This window comes from Notolepis coatsorum (genome assembly GCF_963971535.1).
Source record: "Notolepis coatsorum genome assembly, chromosome: 13".
NCBI lineage: Eukaryota > Metazoa > Chordata > Actinopteri > Aulopiformes > Paralepididae > Notolepis > Notolepis coatsorum.
In genome coordinates, this window is record NC_140177.1 from 29,266,454 (window position 1) to 29,292,475 (window position 26,022).

The 26,022-nt window shown below is 47.0% G+C and overlaps 2 protein-coding genes across 6 annotated transcripts in view; both read left to right on the forward strand.

Annotated features, from left to right (window-relative positions):
• The window catches only part of ankrd12 (ankyrin repeat domain 12), a 76,436-nt gene extending 66,463 nt beyond the window's left edge, over window positions 1-9,973 (forward strand). For all 5 annotated transcript variants that reach the window (XM_084327827.1, XM_084327826.1, XM_084327824.1 and 2 more), the window contains 6 exons: window positions 487-634; window positions 789-5,452; window positions 5,550-5,648; window positions 6,082-6,249; window positions 6,443-6,538; window positions 8,423-9,973. In XM_084327827.1, coding sequence (XP_084183953.1) covers window positions 487-634; window positions 789-5,452; window positions 5,550-5,648; window positions 6,082-6,249; window positions 6,443-6,538; window positions 8,423-8,608 — 5,361 coding nt within the window. In that variant the 3' untranslated portion in view covers window positions 8,609-9,973. The remainder of the gene's footprint in view (window positions 1-486; window positions 635-788; window positions 5,453-5,549; window positions 5,649-6,081; window positions 6,250-6,442; window positions 6,539-8,422) is intronic.
• A 1,725-nt stretch (window positions 9,974-11,698) lies between these two features.
• On the forward strand, window positions 11,699-25,896 carry twsg1a (twisted gastrulation BMP signaling modulator 1a). The gene is made up of 5 exons (XM_084328034.1): window positions 11,699-11,894; window positions 12,545-12,702; window positions 21,312-21,411; window positions 24,294-24,554; window positions 25,406-25,896. The coding sequence occupies exons 1-5, from the start codon at window positions 11,714-11,716 to the stop codon at window positions 25,585-25,587; spliced, it is 882 nt and encodes a 293-aa protein (XP_084184160.1). The 5' UTR covers window positions 11,699-11,713; the 3' UTR covers window positions 25,588-25,896.
• The last annotated feature ends 126 nt before the right edge of the window (window positions 25,897-26,022 follow it).

The window sequence follows — 26,022 nt, forward strand, 5'->3', positions numbered from 1 at the left end:
TTAGGGGGCACACTGAAATTATGGCAAGGGTTATTAGCCCCCTAACTTTTGATTGCAAAGTCTGACATTGACCCCCTTTTCAGGAGTTGACCTAGAGCCCACCAAGGTCATGCATATCAAGTTTGGTCAATGTCCGACCTTGCAATACACTGTAAGGCACTGTAAGGCTCCGGCCCCTACTCACTTCCAGTGATGAAGCTAAGCTATGCTAACAGAGCGTCTATTCCCAAAGCTAAAATGCACGCACGGAGACAAAAAAGGTATGTATCTTCTTGTCTAACTCCAGGGAAGATGTTAAATAAGCTAATTTCCCAAAATGTTGGAGTTTTCCTTTAACAACATTCCTGTTCTCAAAAGTGAGCTTGCTGTTGGATACATTACTTGTTTCGTTAAGATTTTAAACCCACATTCCAGTGTATATATATTATTTGTATTTTCTGTCGGTTCCTAAATGTCAAACTAACCTCTGCTCTGTCACGTCTGCAGATTGTGAAGCTGCTTCTGCGCAATGGTGGTAACGCCTTTCAGGCCAACAAGCGCGGGGAGCGGCCAGTGGACGTGGCAGACTCCCAGGAGCTGGAGCAGCTGCTGAAGGGAGAGGTAGCCCTGTCGGAGCCCGAGGACAGCTCGTCAGGTACATGGAAGAGGCTCTAGCTTTTGGCTTCCCTCTCATATTATTTTTTTGTGTAGTGGTATCGGTATTGTTCAATTACCTATGTATATGTAATAACATAGTGGTGGTTGTGTCATTAGCGTTATTAGAGTTTTTATTTGTTTTATTTCCACAGACTCTGAAGACCCACCGTCGGTGAACCCATCCAGCGTGGACGACACCAACATGGAGGATTCGGACGTGGAGAAGGACTCCGACAGCAAACCGGCCACGGTGAAGGCGTCGTCCTCCATGTCCGGCCTGGACGAGTACGAGTTCAAGGATGAGGAGGAGGAGGAGGAGGACATGAGCAAAGCCCTGAACGACCGGCACATCCTGAGGAGGGAGCTGCGGCAGAGGGAGAAGGAGATGGAGAAGGAGAAGAACCACGTCATAGCGAAGCAAGGCGGCAAGGGCGACTCTTCCTCCCGCTCCAAGAAGCAGAAGACGTCCCGCGTCCTGCCCTGCAGTTCGGACAGCTCCAGCGACGAGATGGAGAGCTTGCCGGAGAAGAGGAGCTCCCCGACCTGCTCCCAGAGCTCCGAGGGGCTGAAGTCGGAGGCTCGGTCTAAGAAGGAGAGTGCCGAGCATAAGGACAAGGGCAAGGTGAAGAGGAAGACCAAGAGCCAGAGCAAGAATAAGGAAAACCAAGAGGACGGCAAAGAAAACAGCAAAACCCTGGTTTTCTCCGTTGCCACGGTGTCCGAGAGCACCGACAAGAGTCGGGATGAAGACTCCTTTAAGATGTCTTTCAGCCCCAAGGACGACTCGTCGGTTCACCTCTTCCACTTGTCGTCCGTGAAGTCTCCCAAACTGAACCACAGCCTGAGCGATAAGCAAGCGACACCACTAAAACAGGAGAATACTAAGATGTGCGTCTCCATCAGTGACAGTTCCTGTCCTGTGGATGGGGTCAAATACAACCACTACACGGAGGCGGACTACTGCACTGAGGGTGCGAGTGCCAAGGGGTGCAAGCACAAGGAGAAAAGCAAACATCACCAGAAAGACTTAAACGTGGACGGAGATGATGGAGGCTCGAGTCCGTACAAAGAAGGCAGCGTAGGGAACAGCGTGGACAGCGGTGAGGGCGCGATACGGAAGGCCGACGTCGACGGCAAAGTGGTCAAAAAGCATAAACTAAAACACAAGGAGAAGGACAAACATAGGCGGGAGTATGAAGCCGAGAGGAGCCGCCATAAGCAGAAGGAGGCCAGGAAGGATGGCCACAGGAATCTGGAGTTTGACAGGGAGTTCTGGAAGGAGAATTTTTTCAAAAGCGATGAAAATGATGAACCTTTGCCAGTGAAAAAGGAGGATGACGACAGCAGCTGGCCTCCGAAGACCTCGGACTCCTCTCTTCCCATTAAGGAAGATAGAGCCGTGAAAGAAAAGCACTCCAGCAGCAACAAGGAGAAGAGGCAGAGGGAGGAGCGGGAGAAAGACAAGGCCGTGAAAAAGGAGCGGAAGGAGTCAGTCTGTAAGGAGGAGAGGGGAAAGGATGCAAAGCTCAATGAGCGTGACGAGAGGGTGGACTGCCACGGGCGGATTCCTGACGAGCCGCTGCAGAACACGAGCATGAAGGAGGAGGCGGAAGACAGGCCCATGTGTGGGATCACAGCTGATCAAGACCAGCTGGAGCCGTCTGAGAAAGGCATGCGTGAGAAAACCGACAAGAGGCTCCCCGGAAAGGAGAGGGAGGCAGAGAAGATGGAGAAACGGTATCCCGACAAGGAAAAAAAGGTCAAAGTGGAGCACTCTGACAAAGCCGAGACCCAGAATTCAACCGACCGCTGGAAGGAGAAGGAGAGAGTCGCGGCCAATTCCTCCCACTCGCCTGCAGATAAAAACCACCGGGAGAGTGAGAAGCTCAGATCGTTGTCCACGACTAAAAAGCATGAGGACGGTAGGAAGAACAAGGACAAGCTAGATAAGAGAAGCGAGCGGGAAAGGCCGGAGAGGGAATACAGCGGCGGGGAGCACAGGGAGAAGGATCGGATGAGCTCCGATAAGAAAGGGAAACCTCTAGAGAAGACCACAGATCACAGTCGGTCCGATCGCTCAAAAGAGAAAGATTGTGATCGGAAAAAGAAGGACAAAGTAAAAGATGGAGCTTTGGCTTCGAGTTCCAATCTGAAACTGCTGTTGGAAGAGAGAAGGGGCTACGTTTCCGAACTCAAAGCAAAGTCTAAGGAGGAGGCCTTGAAGACGCCAGAGCGCGTCGATCGGAGAGACCGGGACAGAGACTCTGATAGACACAGAGACCGGGACAAGGAGAAGGACAAGGACAGACACAAAGACCGCTCTCAGCAGGGCAAGGTGAGCAAGACCAAGCCCAACGAGGCAGAGGCGGACCGGGTCAAATCGAAAGCCTCCCCGGCTCCACGAGACGCCAGGCCCAAAGAGAAGAGGCTGGTGAACGACGACCTGATGCAGACCAGCTTTGAGCGCATGCTCAGCCTGAAGGACCAGGAGATTGAACAGTGGCATCGGAAGCACTTGGAGAAAATCAAGCAAAAAGAGCGGGAAAGGTTGAAACAGCGACCTTTGGCAGACGCGGCGAAGTCGAAGAGCAAAGACAAAACTAAGATTGAAACATGCCTGAACAAAGAGCTCCTGCGCTCGAAGAGTTCAGAGAGCTCCGATACCCATAGCAGAGAAAAGCCCCTGAAAGATGGCACTAGTTCCAGAACAATGTCCCTTGACTGTAAGAGTCTGTCCTCCATCAGTGCAAAGGTCATGGTGGGTTTGGAGAACAACCTAAGCAGGTCACCCAGGCCGGAGAGCGAGAGGTCCGGCCTCATGTCCAGATCGGTGTCCATGATTTCCGTTGCCAGCTCGGAGGACTCGTGCCAGATGACCACGCTGACACCCAGGCCCGTCGAGTATGACTCCGACATCAACCTCGAGGCCTCCGACTCCCAGCCTCCATTTCTCCAGTCTTCCCTAGTTCCACAGTCCACCAGATCGCCATCTGTTCACGATAAGGACTGCAACAGTCTTCCAGATGCAACACAGAGTAACCGGACGCCACTGTTGAGCAGGCATGAATCCCCTTGCCTTAGGGCCATTCTGGACGAGGATGCCAACTCGTCATCTGCTGAAGGTAAATCCACTGAAACGCTGCCAAATGCCAGTGTGCCTGCTCAGCCGACGGAGGAGCCAAGAACCGCAGAGGTATCCGAAGACACAGATGAGAGCATCAACAGTCATAATTTAATGAATCTACAAAACACAAGATCGGATATTGATTCCAGCTCGGAGAGGGAGGAGAACCCTCCTGGCAGTCTCACTCCGCAAACATCTCACGGAGATCTTCCCAATAAGGACCTGGTGCTTCCTCAGCCCGGTCTTTCCCAGGCTAGTGCTTCTCAGCCATTTGCAGAACAGACTGCTCCATCCAACCCTGAGCCTGTTTTAGTGATGGAAGTCCAGTGTATCCCCGTAGAGAATTCAAATGTGGAGGCAGAATGTAGTAGCAAGGACGTGCCCTCTGACCTGCCACTGGTGTCCGCAGCTGCGCTATCTGCTGAGCCTTCGACTTTCGTAAGCACCAAACCCTCCATGCAGACCTGTAGTCAACTGAGGGAACCTCTCCCGAGTACCAGTATGGAGACCTTGCAGCAGGTGGAGTCAGTTCCACCACTAGGTCCTGACCACCACGAGAGTCCTCTTGAGACTGCGTTTAGCTCTGCTGAAAGAGAAGGACAGGAGAGCATGGAGAGCGTTTCAGAAGGCTCCAGAACGGAGAGGACTGAGGGGATGGAGAGGCTGGAGAGGACTGAGAGGCTGGAGAGGCCAGAGAGGATGGAGAAGATGGAGAATCCGGAGAGGATGGAGAGGCCGGAGAGGATGGACAGTCCTTTACCCTCCACCAGTGCACACATTCCCAGCTCCAGTCCAGAGGAGTCCATGCCAGGCTTCAGCAAAGCTCCCGCTGAGCTCAGATGTTCCCAAGAGGACATCAATGGAAATAACCAAGACTGCAAGAAGTCTAGACTTTTCAGTGATGTCGGAGGCCTATGTGACGATCCTCAGACTGACAAAAGGGACGATGTGCTTCCGACGTCATCCTCCGTGACCCACTGTGAGAGCCCCGAACACAAGGCCGAAGACATGGCAGACATTTCTCAGAGCGTGGACAATAACATGAGTGGTGAGACCTCCACAGCGACGGAGAGTTCCTTGGCAGAGGGCAGCTTCGCTATAGAGGGACCCTCTGAAATGAGAGCAGAGCTCAGCGCTGAACCGATGGAGGTGGCCCCTGCCGAGAATAGGCCAGAGTCGTTGTCTTCATCATCGTCATCATCGTCAGCCATAGGGGAGCAGAGTCAGAGTGGCGTCCAGCCTATGGCTCAGAGTGACCCAAGTGGCAGCTCCTCCGGGAGCTCATCTCCACAGTCTGGAGACCGGGACTCCGACTCTTCCGGCCCCAAGGCCAAGGTCCACCTCCTGGACGAGGAGCTGGACATTCATGTGCCTCATCCGCGCAAAAGGAAGATGCCCAAAGTGCCCATGTCCCCGCCGTGCTGCACCGCCTCCCTGCTGGGGAAGGAGACGAGCCAGCAGTCCCTCGCCGCCATCGTGGACTCTGTGAAGCTGGAGGAGATACAGCCCTACCAGACGGAGAGGGCCAACCCCTACTACGAGTTCCTGCACATCCGCAGGAAGATCGAGGAGAATCGCAAGGTGTTGCTCAGCGTCATCCCTCAGCCGCCGCAGTATTATGACGAGTATGTGACCTTCAATGGATCCTACCTCTTGGACGGGAACCCGCTGAGCAAGCTCTGTATTCCAACAGTGAGTTTTTCCCCCCACAACTGTTTTTCTTAGGCTCACATGTATAAAAACATGAATGTGAAGATGGACTAACTCCATGGTTTTGCCTTTTCAACAGATAACCCCACCTCCCTCATTACCGGAGCAGCTGAAGGAGATGTTCAAACAGCAAGAGGTTTTCCGTATGAAACTACGCTTGCAGCACAGCATTGAAAGGGTATGTTTTTCCACACTGAATTATTATTATTATTGAAATTATCTATTGTGAAATGATCTATGAAATGTTTGAATGACTATGAAATTATCTATATCTGTACATATCCCTTACCTACTCTTACTAGTTACGCTGCTGGCCAGTATGACTTACTACCATAGTGTCTTTATACCTGTAACACTGTACATATTAATACTACAACTCTGTACATACACCTGATTAGGACTATACTCAGTAGTACTATCCTGTACATTGTATATTAGTATTGCACTTTACTGTTACATTTGCACTCTGGTTGGATGCCAAACTTCTTTTCGTTGTACTGTACTTGTGTACTTTGATATTCTTTCAAGTGAAATGTTTACAGTACATCTGAACTGTAATATTTGCAGTGCAACATATCGATTAAACAATTTTCTTTCCTCCTTCCTCCCAGGAAAAGCTGATAGTTTCCAATGAGCAGGAGGTCTTAAGAGTCCATTACCGGGCAGCGAGAACACTAGCCAATCAGACACTCCCCTTCAGTGCCTGTACAGTCCTCCTGGATGCTGAAGTGTACAACATGCCTCAGGATGTCCAGGCAAGTGGCATGATGTCACATTCAGTAAGTCAGCAGCAAACACTCTTAACATAACAAACTGGCAATTTGTCAGCGAGGGAATATTATACAATAAGAAACTATATCAACGCCACCATGCGGACATACTGTACCAGAATACAGACAATTCAACAAAGACCTGATATTTTGTACGGAGGTAAATTGTCTCGAGGAGTAACGATATTTGTGCGTTTTACAGAGCGACGATGGAAAAACATCAGTGAGAGACCGATTCAATGCCAGGCAGTTCATGTCGTGGTTACAAGACGTAGACGACAAGTTTGACAAATTGAAGGTAAGATACCTGCTTCTTGCCTATGGTCGACAGGTGTTACGTTCATTTCCATTCGGTTATACACAGGGGTATCTGCCGGGTATTTAAAATAAATCCAAATTGAACTCTGCCATTGGAAAGACTCAGTAGATAGATAGGCCCGATCCATAGATGTGCAACTTGGCTATAATAATGTAATTTATAGGCCTGATATTCTATAATAATATTTCAAATTGCATGTGTCCGGATGGCAGAATTCAGTACTGTATCTAGTCTACAAAACCTTCTGTTTAATCATCTTCCCTTTATTCATATTGCTTAGATTTTTGTAGACGTGATCTCAAGAAGGTGCTGAAGGAGCTCAGTGGCAGTTTTTCATGTCTGGTCATTTGGTTATTGGTCATGTGGTGTTATTCACTGTCAAAGATGCCAAGAAAAATCATAATTTATATTCTCTGTCATCACAATTTACTCAAGCCTAGTAACGGACACAATATTTCTGACACTGGGAATACATTCCCTGAGATCCATAGATGTCCCTAGATACCAAGAACATGCAAATGGACCTTGTAGAAGTGGAGCTACTTAGGTATTTTAGGCGGATTTTCAAAAAATAGGGCTAGGGCAGGTTATGGTCTTAAAATGTATTAAAATGTCATTTGCACAGGTATTAAATATTTCGGGGGGGCAGCCCGGCTGTCGGGAGATGAAATTATATTAAATATATGAAAAGTGTTTGTTTTTTGCGGGGCTACAGGGAGCTTGGTGCGTCTGGCGAGAGCTTGTATGGAACACGCAAGTGCAGCTGCTAGTTGAAATTGGTATAAAATGTAGCTCCAAGTGGTATTAAAAAGATGAAACCTGCAGATACCCTGAATACAGTACGCAATCCATTAGCTACAGCTTCTTCACGTCCCATAAGCCTGTCCCCCCCCCTGACGTCTCTCTTCCCCCCCTGACGTCTCTCTTCCCCCCCTGACGTCTCTCTTCCCCCCCTGACGTCTCTCTTCCCCCCCTGACGTCTCTCTCCCCCCCTGACGTCTCTCCCCCCCTGACGTCTCTCCCCCCCTGACGTCTCTCCCCCCCCGACATCTCTCTTCCCTCCCTGATGTCTCCCCTCCCTGACGTCTCTCCCCCCCCGACATCTCTCTTCTCTCCCTGATGTCTCCTCTCCCCCCCTGACGTCTCTCTTCCCTCCCTGACGTCTCTCTCCCCCCCTGACGTCTCTCTCCCCCCCTGACGTCTCTTCCCCCCCTGACGTCTCTCTTCCCTCCCTGACGTCTCTCTCCCCCCCTGACGTCTCTCTCCCCCCCTGACGTCTCTTCCCCCCCTGACGTCTCTTCCCTCCCTGACGTCTCTCTTCCCTCCCTGACGTCTCTTCCCCCCCTGACGTCTCTTCCCTCCCTGACGTCTCTCTTCCCTCCCTGACGTCTCTTCCCTCCCTGACGTCTCTTCCCTCCCTGACATCTCTCTTCCCTCCCTGACGTCTCCCCCCCCCCCCCCCTGACGTCTCTCTTCCCTCCCTGACGTCCGTCCCCCCTGATGTCTCTTCCCCCCCCCCCCCCCCCTCTTCCACCCCTGATGTCTCTTCCCTCCCTGATGTCTCTCCCCTCCCTGACGTCTCTCTTCCCTCCCTGACGTCTCTCTTCCCTCCCTGACGTCTCTCTTCCCTCCCTGACGTCTCTCTCCCTCCCTGACGTCTCTTCCCTCCCTGACATCTCTCTTCCCTCCCTGACGTCTCCCCCCCCCCCCCCCTGACGTCTCTCTTCCCTCCCTGACGTCCGTCCCCCCTGATGTCTCTTCCCCCCCCCCCCCCTCTTCCACCCCTGATGTCTCTTCCCTCCCTGACGTCCCCCCCCCTCCCTGATGTCTCTCCCCTCCCTGACGTCTCTCCTCCCTCCCCAGACGTGTCTCCTGATGCGGCAGCAGCACGAGGCGGCGGCGCTCAACGCCGTGCAGCGGCTGGAGTGGCAGCTGAAGCTGCAGGAGCTGGACCCCGCCATGTACAAGTCCACCAGCATCTTCGAGATACCAGAGTTCTACATCCCTCTCGTGGAGGTCAACGACGACTTCGACCTCACGCCCATATGATCCGTAGGGGAAAGGCCGCGCTGTCGCCAGCGGTCAGTATAAACGAGAGCGAGAGAGAGGGAGGGGAGAGAGGGGGCGAGCGACACGACGGCCGTCCCGACGGGAGAGAAGCCGTGAAGCACTTAAAAGTCAGAGCTGTGGGTGAATGGCGCCAGAGAGCACTTAACCGTGAGCGCTCGGCTGCAGGGGGTCTCGTGGTGGTAAACCTCTTCGCGAGGAAACCTTTCTCCACAGGTGATGTTGATGCACGTCTGTACAGCCCAGGGCCTACAGTTGCCAGGGCACAGACCACACGCACCCAGGGACCAGAGTCCACAGGCTGGGCTTGGCCAGGCCAGCGGAGGGAGACTGCGTCTGCCTGAGCTCCAGAGGGAGAGAGAGAAGGTCGCGGAGAGACCACCACCACCGCCGGCCGCAGCTCCTCACCAAGTTGCAGAAAATGAAAGATTTAAATTCTTTGTTTTTCAGTGAGTGTTCATACATTATGTACAGACTGTGCTCTTACTTTTTTTTTCTTCTTTTTTTTAACTTATTTTATACATACAGATTGTGCATTTGTAAATAGCCATGTAATTATTGTTTTAAACTTGTAAAAAAACAAACAAAAAATAAGTAATAGATATTTTGATTGTAAAACCTTTTGTTTTTGTCTCCTGTTTTAATGGACCAAAGTTGGGTTTTATATTGAGTGTCCTCTTTGTTGTTGATGTTATCGTTGTCGTCGTTGGCTTAAATCTTAAGCATGTGTTGACTTTTCTGTTGTGTTTTTTTGTTTTACCAACGTTTCTTCCTTCCTCGTCTGGAGTTCAGCACCACGGCTGGTGTTTTTTTTTTTTTTGGACTTGCGATTTCAATGCTGTGCATGCGTTGCGTTGTTTGTACTTTCCCCCTGAAGAGCTGTACTGTGGAGGTTTACTGAAGTGTTCCAGCTTTTATGCACCTTTGACCTATTCACACGGTGGCCATTTTGCTCTTATGTCACACTCAGGTTGGGATCCCCCCCCCACACCCTTGTGGATTATTATTGAGGCCGGAAAGGAACCCCAACCTGAGCGTGACATAAGAGCAAAATGGCCACCGTGTGAATATGGTTAATTGTGTCCTTTTTTTGCAACACTACGTGCGGCCTCACTCCTGTGTGTTGTCCATTGTGTCTTGCGCACATTAAAAAAAAGTTTGTTGTGGCTTCCAAGGAAAAAAATAAACATACTTTTACAGTTTCAACGTGAGATCACAACAAAACCTATTTTTTCAACATAATGCCTTTTGAACGATAGTTCTAAAAAATGTCTATTTTAATATTTACTTGTTACATGACATGTACATATTTGTAATATATAATTGAATAAATTTTATTGGTTGTGAAATTAATAACAAATGTGTGTGCGGTTCTTGTTTGAGTTTTTTTGACAACTACCGGTAGTTTTATTTTTTGTGGCGCATGATTGCTTTCACCCAGTAGATGGCAATGTACACAACACATTAAAGTAACACACAACACACAGACCCAACGGCGTGTAGCTTTATGCCAAGCAAGCAGTGCAAAAATTTACCGTAGTGGCATGCAGTAATGCGCCTTTCATTTTCGCGGAAATAGGCTGTCTATTGCCATTCTCTTTGACAAACTCTAACCTTAACCAGCTCCTTAACAGCGCCTAAACTTAACCGTTCTAACCTTAACCAACTCCGAAACAATGCCTAACCTTAACCTTAACCATAGAAATTATATTGCCATTCTCTTTGACAAACTCTAACCTTAACCAGCTCCTTAACAGCGCCTAAACTTAACCGTTCTAACCTTAACCAACTCCGAAACAATGCCTAACCTTAATCGGCGAAAGAATACACGTTAAAAAAAAATCACGTTAAAAAATATTTTCGATGGGATTCGAACTCGCCAGCAAACAAGCCATAGGATCCACAGCCATGTGTCCTAGCCAATTGAGCTATTTGTTGGATAGTGAATAAGGGGCGGTGACTTATATATATTGAGCTCCGCTCGTGTCGCATGCGCGGGCACCTCGCGCGAGCACGCCGGCGCACGCACGCACCTGAGCGAGCACGCCGCCGCCGGTGCACGCACGGTAGCATTTGTCTGAAAAGAAGGGCGCTTTACCGCACTAGCGTGCGGTGACGAATGCGGAAGCATTTTTGCACTGCTTGCTTGGCATTAACGTACAGGCGACCCAACGATCTGCAGGACGTGTGAAGTAAGTGCAATACAGATGAAAGTGATAATATGCAAGTGGTGAGGTGACTCATAAATATCTGGATTCTCATTGTCATTACTGTAGCAACAGGCCTAGGACAGTGTTTTCTTTTCAAATAAAAGGTAAGACTGAGTCTTTGTGTTGGTTTTGATCAACTGGTTGCAACCCGGGACTAGCGGTGTGTCAGGAGGTGGCAGTGGATGGTACAAAGAACCAGGGCGCATCTCGGCGGGGTGCGAACATGGCGCTACTTCCGAGAGGCCTTTTCACACCTAATGAGCTGCTGGCTCCTTCACCCCGCGCCTGATGCAGGTCGACGGTTTGTGAAAAGAGGGTTTTATTGTTTGAAAAGAACGGGAGTTTCGTAAAGCAAACTGACTAGCTGAATCATTCCCATTCCCAAGTCTCTTAAGCTAAAGGTTTTATTAGTCGCATAGAATGTACATTACAGTGAAATGCTTGATTCTGTATGACCCTCCTGAGAATGTGCTTCATACAGTAAAAAATAATAGACCAACACTATACACACTAAAGTACAAATGCAAACGATAAAGTACAAAATGCACAAATGAGGTAGGCATGTGGGCAGCAAATATTTTAGTAATAAAAAGAAATTAATACATTTAGTCATGAATGCGTAAAGCAAGCTGACTAGAGATCCCACGAGAATCATTACCATACGTACGCTAAAGACCTCAGTGGTTTGAGATACATTTTACGCACAGGGTTTTACGCATGATGCCACTCGTCGAGGGCTAGTCGTACTTTCGTTCGTGTTGATATTTATGGTGCGGGGGGGGGTTCATCTCCCCTGTATCTCACCTCGGGGGGGGGGGGTTGATTCCCGTCTCACCTGAGGTCTGAGGTGTTTCTCCTGTACTTCTCGGGAGTCGAAATGGAGCGGTGCGCCTTTAAGGAGGACTGCCTGTCGCTTTGTGTTGCGGAGAGACTGACGCCCTCTGGACACAGTGGACCCTTCAGCGGCTTCAGAACTCCATCCTGGAAAGTGGAGAGACGTTCAAAGGGAAAAGCCATTGTCCGTCAAAGAAGAGTTCGGAAGTCGTTGGATCGCTGTGGTAAGTTTTAACACTAAATTGACGGGACGGATAAACTCATTTCGCTGCCTCCTTTTTGCTCATCGCTACCATACCGTAGCCGCGATGAGCAAAAGGAGGCAACGAAATGCGCTCATGAGCAGCTAATGTTCCTCACATGTTTTCTCTCTCCACGATGGAAACTTGCACAATGTGCAACAAGTAGCCGGACTTGGCAGGGGGGAGATGCATGTCACAAGATGGGGCAACTGCATGTTAATCTGCATGACAAATAAAGACGACTTGTGTACCACGCGACGCGTTTACCATGTTTTCTACTCGAGATCATGGTTGAAGCTGATGTTGCCAGATGTGTATTGCTACTCCGTAAAAAAAAAAAATGTAAATACAACTTTGCATCAGCTTCCATTGCCTATGTGTTTTTCTATACGATACATTCATACATAACAGGCTTTCACGTGATTGATACATAAAATACATTAGGCTTATCTAGTTCTTATTTTCATAAACTCCTAGGATGCAATTTATTAGTCCTTGACTATAGTGCTGTGTGTTGGGATAACTTAAAGCTTCCCCTGACAACTGAATGATCACCAGCAACATTTAGTCTCTCGAGTCAGGAATGCAAGTGATGAGACCCTTGTTTATTTGTCATGGCTGTGTTGATGTAGGTGTTCCAGTGCCTTGCTGTGGAGCCCTCGGTATGAGGCCTGGTCAGCTGTTCCTCCCAGCCTCGGCTGCCCTCCTCTTCCTCCTGTCAGGACTGTCCCTGACCGCAGGCTGCAACAAAGCCCTCTGTGCCAGTGATGTCAGCAAGTGTCTCATCCAGGTGAGAGGTGGTGGTGGTGGTGGTGGCAGTCAAGTAGCTGTTATGTGTGTGAAGCCAGGTGTTAACTTGTCTCTCAGGTGATGGAACAATGAATAGTGGATTTACACGACAATCGCAGAGCATTCACCGACCTGGCCACACGGATTTCCCTTTTCTCACAATAGGCCTTTACTACACAGGAGACGTGGCTTTTGTGATGCGCCTGTTGATACATAAATCAGTCACTTTGAGGTGAGCAGCAGTGCGTTGGATCTGAGGATGAAAGTGGCGCTTGTGGTTTTTTAAACTCGTCCAAGAGCTAAACTTCACTCCGTCCTGAGATTCCCGGCTGCCGGCTTTTATTGTGAGCGTTCCGTGCTCCTTTCCCAGAGTAAGAAGGAGCACGGAATCGCTGCAAGGAAGAATGCAGATGCATTCCTTCGATAAGCAGAGGAGAAATATCTTGAGAGGGTTCCCATAACAAGTCACAGAGAAGTGGATTTATCTAGCCGTGCTGCTAACTCTGTGCAGGCCTATACCTGTAACACTGCTGTTTTTTAGATTTAACTTTTTTAGATTGTTTGAAATAGTTATAGGCCTAAATCAAGTTCAAATGATGTGATTATTGAACCCTTAACGTTTTGTACTCAGTTTAGAGTAGTGTTTATTGCTCTGTAAGATGAATGACCTCCTGGCCCGTCTTGGAAGGTTTTGGTCGGCACCGTTGACGGGGGAACATTTATCCAACATTAATTCCTCTGCACGGTCACATTTTCCTCCCTGCCCGCTGCCCAGGGCTGGTTTAAGGGGCCATTTAGCAAAGCAGACGGAATCCTTTGGTAACACAAATTCGTGACATGAATTCGTTGTAGGCCTATTTGGAGGGGAAAACAAGAGAACCTTGCTTTGCCTACCCCCCCCCCCCCCCCCTTTATAAATATGAACAGAGCATCCAGTGCTGATGACAGTCTGCTCTCCTTCTCTCTGTCTGGTGTTGTTATCTGTTGTGCATGTACGCGCGCGCGTTGGGACCCGCTATGTGTTTAGCAGCCCTGCCTCGCCTATTAACATGTTTATGTCTGACTGTTAACCTCAGTGGACATTTCTGTCTGACCTCACTCAGCCGTCTAGGTGCTCTGTGAAGCCTTCATACTTAACAAGTATGTCTTCAGTCGCATAATGTCCACATAGACGCCTCTAGAGCGTCTCCTTAGTTCTCGGTTCCCTGCGAAATCGCATTGGTCTCCGATGCTCCTCTCTCTAAAAAATAAAATAAAAAAACACATCGGGGTCTTATAACTTGTGTTCTTCCAGGTGGATTGTTCCTCGAACGGATCTGTGTGCCAGGACGACCCCTCTGGCTCCTGTGACCCCTTCGACTCTAACTCGCTAGCTGTCAGAGAGAGGAGGGATGGTGTACTGTGAAGAAAGCCTCCCGCTCTCCCTCCCTCCCTCCCTCGTGTAGAGGGTCCATGTTGCCGCTGATTAGTGGGAGATGTTGTCTGACGCTCACTTACGCTCTGCTGCCATCTCAAGTCATTTGTCTGAATTCCCCAAACCCCCTGAGGGAGAGAACATGAGATGGGGGGGGTGATTGGGAGGAGGGGGTCAAGGGGAGGTGTGTGGGGGTAGAGTGTGTGTGTGTGTGTGTGTGTGGGGGGGGGGGGTTACATACAGCCTTGGAGTCTGTGAAGTGTGTGTCAGACAGGCTTGCTAGCTGTGGGGCTTCTCTGTGTGGAGCTAGCCTGTTACCCAGGCTGCTTTGTCCAGACCCAGCCGTTAGTAGGGTGGGGCAGCAGTTTCAAAGACTTCTACACAAGTGCTCCACAGGACAAGGCTGCACACGTTCACTCTCACACAACACTTTCTCCACTCTCTCTCACTCTCTCTCCCTCTTCTCTCTCTCCCTGTCTCTCTCCCTCTCTCTCCCTCTCACTCTCTCTCTCCCTCTCACTCTCTCTCTCTCTCTTCTTCCTAGTTCACTCTTGCCCAGATTGCGGTGGTTTCCTTTTGAGAGCTGCCAAAGGCCGTGCCGCTAGCATAATAACCTCGTCCACCTCGGAAACAGGAAGACTGAGAAGACTGTTAATTATTTGTAGTCCTTCAGCACCTTCGGCCGCTTCCATGTTGGCCGGACAGCGTTGCACGTCTACCTTGAGGGGTTTACAGCAGACACTCGCAGAACACTAGTTTATGGAAGGGCGGGGGGGGGGGGGGGGGGGGGGGCTGGTGAGAGAGGGGCTGAGCCGTGTGGTTGTGAAATCACACGGCAGAGTGGCGAGGAGTCGCCGACAAGAGTCTTTCGTCATCGCGCCCGGGCTGCTCGTGTTTTAGGAGATGGTCCCGAAAAACACAAAGGAGGAGCAGGAGAAAGGAGGGGTGGAACTGAAATGGAGAGAAGAGAGAGGGGGGAGAGGGAACAACGGTGAAAGGGAGAATAACGAGTGTGAGGAGAGAGAGAGAGAGAGACGCAGACAGAGAGATAGACGGACAGAGAGAGAGCAGTGAAAGAGAGAATAATGAGTGTGAGGAGAAAGGGAGGGAGAGAGAGAGGGTAGTAGCCATGTTCTGTTCGCCAGGTGTTTTCTTCACCCTGGCTCCCTCTCTTTCTCTCCCTCCCCCCCTCCCTCCCTCCCTCCTTCATCGCTGTGACCTTGACTTTGTGGAATGTTGCTCCCTGTTCTGTGTCAGGAGGAGTGTTGGTTGAGAAGGGGAACTCTATGCCAGTCTTAAAACCCCAGCGTTTATTCGGTGCCCGCTGGCTCACAGCGTGCAGTGCCAAGTAACCCAGGATCTGGCCCCAGTTTGTCGAAGAAATGGTTTTATATCCCAGTTAAGTGTTGTTGTTGTTCTGTTTCCTGGTCGTGCCTGACCTCGCATCCCTAAAGATCAGCTTTGTACGTTAAATAAGAGGGAGAGTTTTACTGTCCCCACAGGGGCGAGCTGTGTTGTTTTTGTCAACAGCACTGTACGGCACAGTTGGAAGGGAATATAAACGGGTAAAGAAGAACATGGAACAAGAAAAACTGGATAATGACATAATGTACTTTTTTCACCCACACCCCTTACCCTAAAGCAGGTTCATATCCTATTCCCTACCCCTACACCCTTTACCCTAAACCAGATTTGTAACATATTCCCTACCCCTACACCCCTTACCCTAAACCGGGTTTGTATCCTATTCCCTACCCCTACACCCCCCACACATACACATAATGACATTTTAGATTCAGATCAGATTTTTATTAAATTTTTTTACTTAAATTTGTATTTGCCAGATCAGATTATTTTATCATCTCTTTTTTAAACTTGCATACATTTATACATTTCCCACAGTTTTTATTAGTATTAGACCACTATGAGTAGCCTAGATGTTTGGCAAGGGGACGGAGTGTTTCTTCATTGAGCGCTTATCCTTATCATTAGGGCAGTATCTTTTTATTTTTATTACAAATTCATATAATAAAGTAAAATCTGAAAGAGATTTAAATCCGGGATTCCTATTCACATACCGACATCAGCAGGAGTCAACCGGTTATTAACAGAGTTATGTGCACAATAAGCGGGTCTTAAATCGTGTCTCAGCTCTCATACCAGCCGTGCAGATGTTGCACAGAGGTACAGCCTAGACGTTGTGGAATATCGCTTCTTTTATCGTTTATCCTACAATCGAGTCGGGGGGATTGGCAGAGGCCGACATCGCCTCTCTTGGACGATCGCGTAAAACATCTTGTGACCATACTTAAGCGACTCTCTCTGCTATAAAAGGGGATGCTTGAAATTCCCCCGCAAGCCATTTCCCCCCCTCTGGATTAATTATTCTGTGTTCTACCTCCTGTAATATACCACAATGGCTCAGTTGAACCAGACGTATTCACATGGTCTTGGCAACGAAAGCGCTCACAGTCACGTAGGCCTGCTCAGCTCATTCCTTGCTATGTCCTCGTGTGTCCCCCGGTCGACCCCCGCTATCGCTTTCATCAGATGTGCCTACGTGTGGCTACACTAGATCCTTTTTTTATTGTCGTTCCCGTTATCCTCGCTGCTATCCTATTTGCATGATTGTGTTTCTTTTCATATTACAACATTGGCTCATCCGTGTGGCTGCTGCACAAAGTGTGCAGCGTCGACACACCCCTGAAGCGCTGGCGCCGGCCCTGCGAGGTACGCCTCTTCTTGCAGTGTAATAAAGTTCAGGATCATCCTTGTTTGTATTCAGTGAACTTTTGACGTGCCGGATCATGCGTTCTAACATTTACACAAGGAACATACAGTAGAGTTGAGGTGTATGTTTTTTTTTCTTTCTTCCTCTCCCCACGCAGGCATGAAGTTATCATTGTGCCTGCGGTTGGCGTGTTAACATTCTTTCAACAGATTACCATCCATACCATGTTCGTACACTCGGAACAGTCTCTTGTAAGTGTTTTCTGGTTGGCGTGACTGCTGAACTGGACACTAACCTGCTGTTGTACTGGTCGTTGACGTTTTAATGGCACGCTTGCTGTTTGTAGATGCCATGTAACTGTGTTCTGCCCCAGTCTGTGTTCACTCAGTATGTACTGTGTCCTCTGTTATATACCATACCATGTGTCCTCTGTTATATACCATACTATGTGTCCTCTGTTATATACCATACCATGTGTCCTCTGTTATATACCATACTATGTGTCCTCTGTTATATACCATACCATGTGTCCTCTGTTATATACCATACCATGTGTCCTCTGTTATATACCATACTATGTGTCTTTTGTTATATACCATACCATGTGTCCTCTGCTATATACTGTACCATGTGTCCTCTGTTATATACCATACCATGTGTCCTCTGTTATATACCATACTATGTGTCCTCTGTTATATACCATACCATGTGTCCTCTGTTATATACCATACTATGTGTCCTCTGTTATATACCATACCATGTGTCCTCTGTTATATACCATACCATGTGTCCTCTGTTATATACCATACCATGTGTCCTCTGCTATATACTGTACCATGTGTCCTCTGTTATATACCATACTATGTGTCTTTTGTTATATACCATACTATGTGTCCTCTGTTATATACCATACCATGTGTCCTCTGTTATATACCATACTATGTGTCCTCTGTTATATACCATACCATGTGTCCTCTGTTATATACTGTACCATGTGTCCTCTGTTATATACCATACTATGTGTCCTCTGTTATATACCATACTATGTGTCCTCTGGTACTATGTGTATTTTGTTATATACCATAATCTGTCCTCTGCTATATACTGTACCAGCTGTCCTCTGCTATATACTGTACCATGTGACCTCTGTTATATACCATACCATGTGTCCTCTGTTATATACTGTACCATGTGACCTCTGCTATATACTGTACCATGTGACCTCTGCTATATACTGTACCATCTGTCCTCTGCTATATACTGTACCATGTGACCTCTGCTATATACTGTACCATGTGTCCTCTGCTATATACTGTACCATGTGTCCTCTGCTATATACTGTACCATGTGTCCTCTGCTATATACTGTACCATGTGTCCTCTGTTATATACTGTACCATGTGACCTCTGCTATATACTGTACCATGTGTCCTCTGCTATATACTGTACCATGTGTCCTCTGCTATATACTGTACCATGTGACCTCTGCTATATACTGTACCATGTGACCTCTGCTATATACTGTACCATGTGTCCTCTGCTATATACTGTACCATGTGACCTCTGTTATATACTGTACCATGTGACCTCTGCTATATACTGTACCAGCTGTCCTCTGCTATATACTGTACCATGTGTCCTCTGCTATATACTGTACCATCTGTCCTCTGCTATATACTGTACCAGCTGTCCTCTGCTATATACTGTACCATGTGTCCTCTGCTATATACTGTACCATGTGACCTCTGCTATATACTGTACCATGTGACCTCTGCTATATACTGTACCATGTGTCCTCTGCTATATACTGTACCATGTGTCCTCTGCTATATACTGTACCATGTGACCTCTGCTATATACTGTGCCATGTGACCTCTGCTATATACTGTACCATGTGTCCTCTGCTATATACTGTACCATGTGACCTCTGTTATATACTGTACCATGTGACCTCTGCTATATACTGTACCATGTGACCTCTGCTATATACTGTACCATGTGACCTCTGTTATATACTGTACCATGTGACCTCTGCTATATACTGTACCATGTGTCCTCTGCTATACTGTACCATGTGACCTCTGCTATATACTGTACCATGTGACCTCTGCTATATACTGTACCATGTGACCTCTGTTATATACTGTACCATGTGACCTCTGCTATATACTGTACCATGTGACCTCTGCTATATACTGTACCATGTGTCCTCAGTGTTTCCCACAGGATTTTCAGAGACTATGGGGGTGAACCTCCGACCCTCTAGGGGGGTCTGGGGGCGTGCCCCCCCCAGAAAATTTTTTGTGTGTACATTTTAAAGTTAAATGCATCAATCTGGTGCACTTTGAGAGCAAAATAAAGAGGCTAGATCTATGATGAACTTTGTGCTCAAAACACAAAATCGACTAGAGCTTCCCAATCCTCTTCTCGAAGCACCCCAGCCGTTCAATGTATTTGTTAAATTCCACCACCACCAGCACACCTGATTCAACTTAACTAGCCCTTTATTAGTTGAATCAAGGTGTGCTGGTGGTGGAATTTAACAAATACATGGAACGGCTGGGGTGTCTCGAGGAGAGGTTTTGGAACCACTGGACTAGAGCATACATTTGAGCCATCAAAGAAATTAAGCAAAAGTGGTTACCTGTGTTGAACTGGTTTATTTTTTAGAAAATAAAAATATATGGTGGTTACTATTACGACTACTACCACTGCCAATACTACTGATACATCCCTATTGGCAAACTTTATATAAAAAAAAAAGGGTAAAAAAAAATATATATATATATTTGGTTCATTATACAACTGTGGCGGGACTAATTAGACTGTGGCGGTCCTCTGCTATATACTGTACCATGTGTCCTGTTATATATTGTACCATGTGTCCTCTGTTATATATTGTACCATGTGTCCTCTGTTATATATTGTACCATGTGTCTTGTTATATACTGTACCATGTGTCTTGTTATATACTGTACCATGTGTCTTGTTATATACTGTACCATGTGTCTTTTGTTATATACTGTACCATGTGTCCTCTGCTATATACTGTACCATGTGTCTTTTGTTATATACTGTACCATGTGTCCTCTGTTATATACTGTACCATGTGTCTTTTGTTATATACCATAATGTGTCCTCTGCTATATACTGTACCATGTGTCTTTTGTTATATACTGTACCATGTGACCTCTGCTATATACTGTACCATGTGACCTCTGTTATATACTGTACCATGTGTCTTTTGTTATATACCATAATCTGTCCTCTGATATATATTGTACCATGTGTCCTCTGCTATATACTGTACCATGTGTCCTCTGCTATATACTGTACCATGTGTCTTGTTATATACTGTACCATGTGTCCTCTGTTATATACTGTACCATGTGTCTTTTGTTATATACCATAATGTGTCCTCTGCTATATACTGTACCATCTGTCCTCTGCTATATACTGTACCATCTGTCCTCTGCTATATACTGTACCATGTGACCTCTGCTATATACTGTACCATCTGTCCTCTGCTATATACTGTACCAGCTGTCCTCTGTTATATACTGTACCATGTGTCCTCTGCTATATACTGTACCAGCTGTCCTCTGCTATATACTGTACCATGTGTCCTCTGTTATATACTGTACCATGTGTCCTCTGCTATATACTGTACCATCTGTCCTCTGCTATATACTGTACCAGCTGTCCTCTGCTATATACTGTACCAGCTGTCCTCTGCTATATACTGTACCATGTGTCCTCTGCTATATACTGTACCAGCTGTCCTCTGCTATATACTGTACCAGCTGTCCTCTGCTATATACTGTACCAGCTGTCCTCTGCTATATATTGTACCATGTGTCCTCTGCTATATACTGTACCAGCTGTCCTCTGCTATATACTGTACCAGCTGTCCTCTGCTATATATTGTACCATGTGTCCTCTGCTATATACTGTACCATGTGTCCTCTGTTATATACTGTACCATGTGTCCTCTGCTGTTTCAATATCTTTTCTTTAACGTTTTTAATAAGTAACATTTTGATTAACTTAAATGTATGTATATTGTGTGTATATATATTATACACACAATATTATACATATTAGATTAAAATGTATTGTCATTATAGAGCACAAGTACAGTACAACAAAAGTTGTACATCCAACCAGAGTGAAAATGTAACAGTAAAGTGCAACAGTAATATACAATAATGTACAGGTGTACAGCACACACAATGGTATTGTAAAAATCCATTTACCTGGATCCATGACCTTCATGTTCCGTACACCTCCCAGCCCCACCTCCCTCCATGCTGTCACATTTATGTAACACAGAGTTCACTCCTGTTCACACAACAACACTTTTGGATCCCGTCTCTGTTATGTTTGTTCTTTCCACAACTATAGTCTGTATTGCGTTGCCTAAACGCTCTGTGTGCGTGTGCATGTGTGTGTGTGTGTGTGTGTAGGAGCTGTGTCAGTGCCGGCCCTCCGATGGGAACTGCTCCTGCTGTAAGGAGTGCATGCTGTGTCTGGGGACACTGTGGGAGGAGTGCTGCGACTGTGTTGGTGAGTTCCCTCATGTCCTCTGCTCCTTCTCATCATAATTACAGCCGGCGCAGAATAAGATATATTATGTGTAGCAAGCGGATTGGGTTTCTTCATTGAGCACGTATCCTTATCACTAGGGCACAAGTATCTTGTGTTTTGTTATAAAAAAAATGGCAATTTTAATAATGTATTTATTTATTTAACCAAGAACAAATACTCATTTACAATGACGGCCTGGTGAGAGGACAAACGGGACTCTCGAAGGGTAACAGAGAAAGGGGACAAAAATAAATAAATAAAATTAAATAGAAAAGAGACGGATGATACATCACAGTGGTAAGGTAAATAATTAAAACACAACATCAAACAAACAACCAAATTAAATGACAAGGTATGTAATACATGAAGCAGAACAGACACATTACAGTTAAACGGCTGGGTGACAGTTGCAGGTGTGTGTAAACAACTCCTTAAAGTCCTTAAAAGTAGTGAGGGGGATCAATTTGTCCATTTTCAAAGTCGTTCACATCTCGTTCCAAAGAAGCAACTCTGCTCTGTGAAACAAAATGTAAATAGGGGGGTGCAGTCTATCTGTGAATACGGTCGATGCACTTGACAGCTGAAAAGTGCCCAGGTTTTTTTTAAAGGCGTCGGTCCGTACCGAGTGTCACAAGCTGGTTGTGAGTGCGAGGTGAGGAAACACAGACACAGCAGGGGCCTCTGGGTAACGGGAACAACCCCCCACCCCCACCCCCAGTCTAGAGGCAGAAAATACATTTCTGGTGTACCTCTCTACCCCCGGGGTCAGGCCACCTCTCCCCTGGACCACAGAAAATTAAAGGAAGGACTTTCAATACCAAGTAGAAGTTAACCATATCCATATATCAGGAAGGCTGGGAGATCCAGAAGATCAAAGGGGGGGGGGGGGGGGGGGGGGAGGAGAGGGAAAGAAGTAGGGGGGGGGGCTGGGTCAGCCTTTCCCAGGCGAACTTTGACCTTGCGCTCTCGCCGAGGCCCAGTGGGGAACTAGCTAGTTAAGGCCTACAAGCTGAAAACAGGTTTTGTGAAACTGAACAGAAGGTTTTTATTTTATTTTTTATAATAATAATAATTAGGCCTATCTACATCTGAGGAGGTCCGCTTTCAAACCTGCGTCGTCTCTGGAGTAGCTGCCCCGAGATCAGTTTTGATTGACAGATATAGCTATATGTGTCGACAAGTAGGCTTTGTTAAAGCACTTTCATGTGGAAGGCAAACAAAAGCACATGACACTGAGAGAGCGCCGCGCACCGCTGCTCTACAGATGTTATGATGGTAGAGTCCCCCCCCCCCCCTCCAGGAGGGCAGGCCTTTACAGCGCACCACGGACAGCTCGCGGCTTCCAGCGAGTATATATATATATTTCTGGTTTTTATAAGATTCCCTTTAAGGCGCTAGCCAAGCCGTGTGACCATTTTAAGTGAGTTTCCACTCTGAAAACGGGTTTTCGGAGCCAAAAGGCGAAGCCGCTTTGAAGAAGGTGTCTGTGAGTGGTTAGGAGTAGGGGGTGCAGGCGGCCGGGTGCGGGGGGGGGGGGGGGGACAGTTTGTATTTTAGAGGAAGGGAGGAGAGGAGGAGGAGGAGGAGGAGGAGGGGGAGAGGGAGAAGGAAGAAGGAAGGGAGGACCCATGAGTATACTTTATCTGAAACAGCTGTTTTGGCTCCGCTTTTAGCGTTGGGTTTGTAATCCAATTCCTGCGTCAAAACTACGTTCCTCATTAAATCATCCAGCCATTAGTTCTAATTCACTTGACTCGCACAGGAGGGTCAGGAAGAGCCTATCTGTGAAGTCATTACTACTGTATCTGTGAAGTCATTACTACTGTATCTGTGAAGTCATTACTACTGTATTTGGGAAGAAGTGTTTTGAAGGATCTCGAGTCGAGACGGTGTCTCTTTGACTACTTTTTGACTCGTCAGAATACATAATCAAAGAGTTTTGTTTTGCTGCTGCAAATTTTATTACTGTGTGAAATCGTTCATCTCCTAACCCAGGACATTGCGTAACGTTATTGCAGGGTATTAAAAAGTATTACATTCTTGATTCTCAATTTAAGGCCTTAAAAGGTAAATAGTTTTGAGATGTTATGATGCATTCTCCTTTTTTTCTGTCATTGGAGTATTCTTGTTTTGTTTTTATTTTTTCTGTGATCAATCATTGATTCATAGTGTTGAGAGGTATAACCAAATGATGCAATGCACTCCTATTTTAGATCACCATGTAATAATCATAACCGTGGTGATATTATACCATTGTCATAATTATTGCCCTGTATCAGGGTATGTAGATAGTGTGATAGTTACAAAAAAATAGGTAATCTGTTATCCAATAGCTAGAGACCAATCAATTAAATCACAGGAACCTTCAAGAAATAATTTATTAACCAATGGGATGACATGTTGTAATATGATGTATAGGGTATCTGCAGGATATTCAAAAGTCTTAAATTCATAATTCTCAATTCAAGGCCTTAAAATGTATTAAAAAGTCTTTATTTTGGGGGGGGGGGGGGGGGGGGGCAGCCCCCCAAACTGTCGGGAGATGAAATAATATTAAATATTTGAAATGTTTTTGTATTCAAATCGTAGTTTTTTGCGGGGCTACTGGGGGCTTTGTGCGTCTGGCGAGAGCTTGTATGGAATGTGCAGTCATTTACATTTGGCACGCAAGTGCCGCCACCAGTTCAGTGTCTCTGTGTCTTTTTGCTAATGTGGTCGTGAAATTGGTATAACATTTAGCTCTAAGTGGTCTTCAATGTAACTTCAATGTTGAAACCTGCAGAGACCCTTCTTTCTGTGTTTCCACCCTGTCCTCTTCCTCACGCCAACTATGTCTCCGTCTCCGTCTCTGTGCGCGTCAGGGATGTGTAACCCCAAGAACTACAGCGACACCCCGGCCACCTCCAAGAGCACCGTGGAGGAGCTGCACCGGCCCATCCCCTCCCTGTTCCGCGCGCTCACCGAGGGCGACGCCCCCATCAACATGATGGTGGTGTCCTTCCCCGTCGCCGAGGAGCTCTCCCACCACGAGAACCTGGTGTCCTTCCTGGAGACGCTGGACGACCAGCACCAGAACGTCTCCCTCCCCGGCAACAGCATCCACGCTAGCTACGACACTCAAGGTAGCGTGTGTAGTGCAAGTCCCTTTTTATCGTGGGTCCCTTTTTATAGTACAAGAAAAACAACGTACACTATCATAGGCATAGATTTAGGGGGGGTTGCAGGGGACATGTCCCCCTCAAAAAGAAAATATAAATATTATAGACAGAATGCCCGAGAGCCTTATTACTGCATTATATTTCATTATATTTATCAGCAGGGACCTGAATGATGTCTTTTCCTTTACATAAATAAAGACATTTCCATAAATAAATTGATGCAGAAAAGTACACCAGAATGCAGGAAATAAAGTGTTTGACGCTCAAAACCACCCAGCCAGACCCCTCACTTAAAGTGCCCCCCCCCCCCCCACCCCACTTATGTTGAAAACAAACCTACGCCCTTGCTGCGCATCACCGCAAAAGTATTTGTTTACACTTGTAACCTTACGTGAATTGCTTGACATTAAACAAAGGCTTGTTTTATTTATACCAACTATTCCACTTTAGGAGAAATACAAGCTGAAGTCTCCGGTCGAAACATCTTGTATCTCTCACCAACCTTCCCTTTTTAATCCTCTCCTGCGGTTGATTTGGCTCTCACCTCTGACCCCAGCGCCCATACGCTATAAAAAGACTCCCCTCATAAGAGAGCGTTCCCACAGAACGGAGCTGTTAACTCATTAAGCCCACCAAAACATATGGTCACACTTAGCAGCGGCAAATTCATTTTCCTTGGCAGCGGGGGAAACGCATGAACACCGAAGGTTAATGTTAATTGTTTTATTAGACGACTCTGGGGGGGATCACATCGCTAGATTTACGAGGCATCTCTTTACCGGATCTCTGACTAACGTTCTCCCTCCTCGTTCCAGATAACATGTGCACGGTGGTCTACTTCGACGACTGTGTGTCCATCCGTCAGTGTAAACTATACTGCGAGTCTATGGGAGGATCCAAGTACCGCTGGTTCCACAACGCCTGCTGCCAGTGCATCGGGCCGGAGTGCCTGGACTACGGCAGCAAGTCTGTGAAGTGCATGAACTGTCTCTTCTGAAGCGCACTGGGACCCGCGTGTCTGGACCGTACCAGAGGACTGAGGGCATGGCAAATCTCTGACCGACATGTGCTTAACATGTCTCCATTCTACGTTGTAAAATACCCCCTTCCGCTCATTCCCCTCCAAATTGTTTTTTTTTTGTTTTTTTATTCTGCTGTTAATGTGTCACTGTATATTTTTTAGATGTGTTTTCAATAGTGCTTTTTTTCCTTTTTTACTAGAGGTGTATATGAATAATGTATTTTTACAATAATGGTCCACTAAATCCCCATCTCATGCCAAATAAAGACAAATTTGGTGACTTGGCACGCCCTTGTGGTAAATTAACTCAACCGTGTGACAGAAACCTTTAGAAACTCTGATTCAACCCGGCTTTCTTACGTAACGTCACAAAACCTATACTTTCTGCGAGGAACTCTTGTGAAAAGTGTA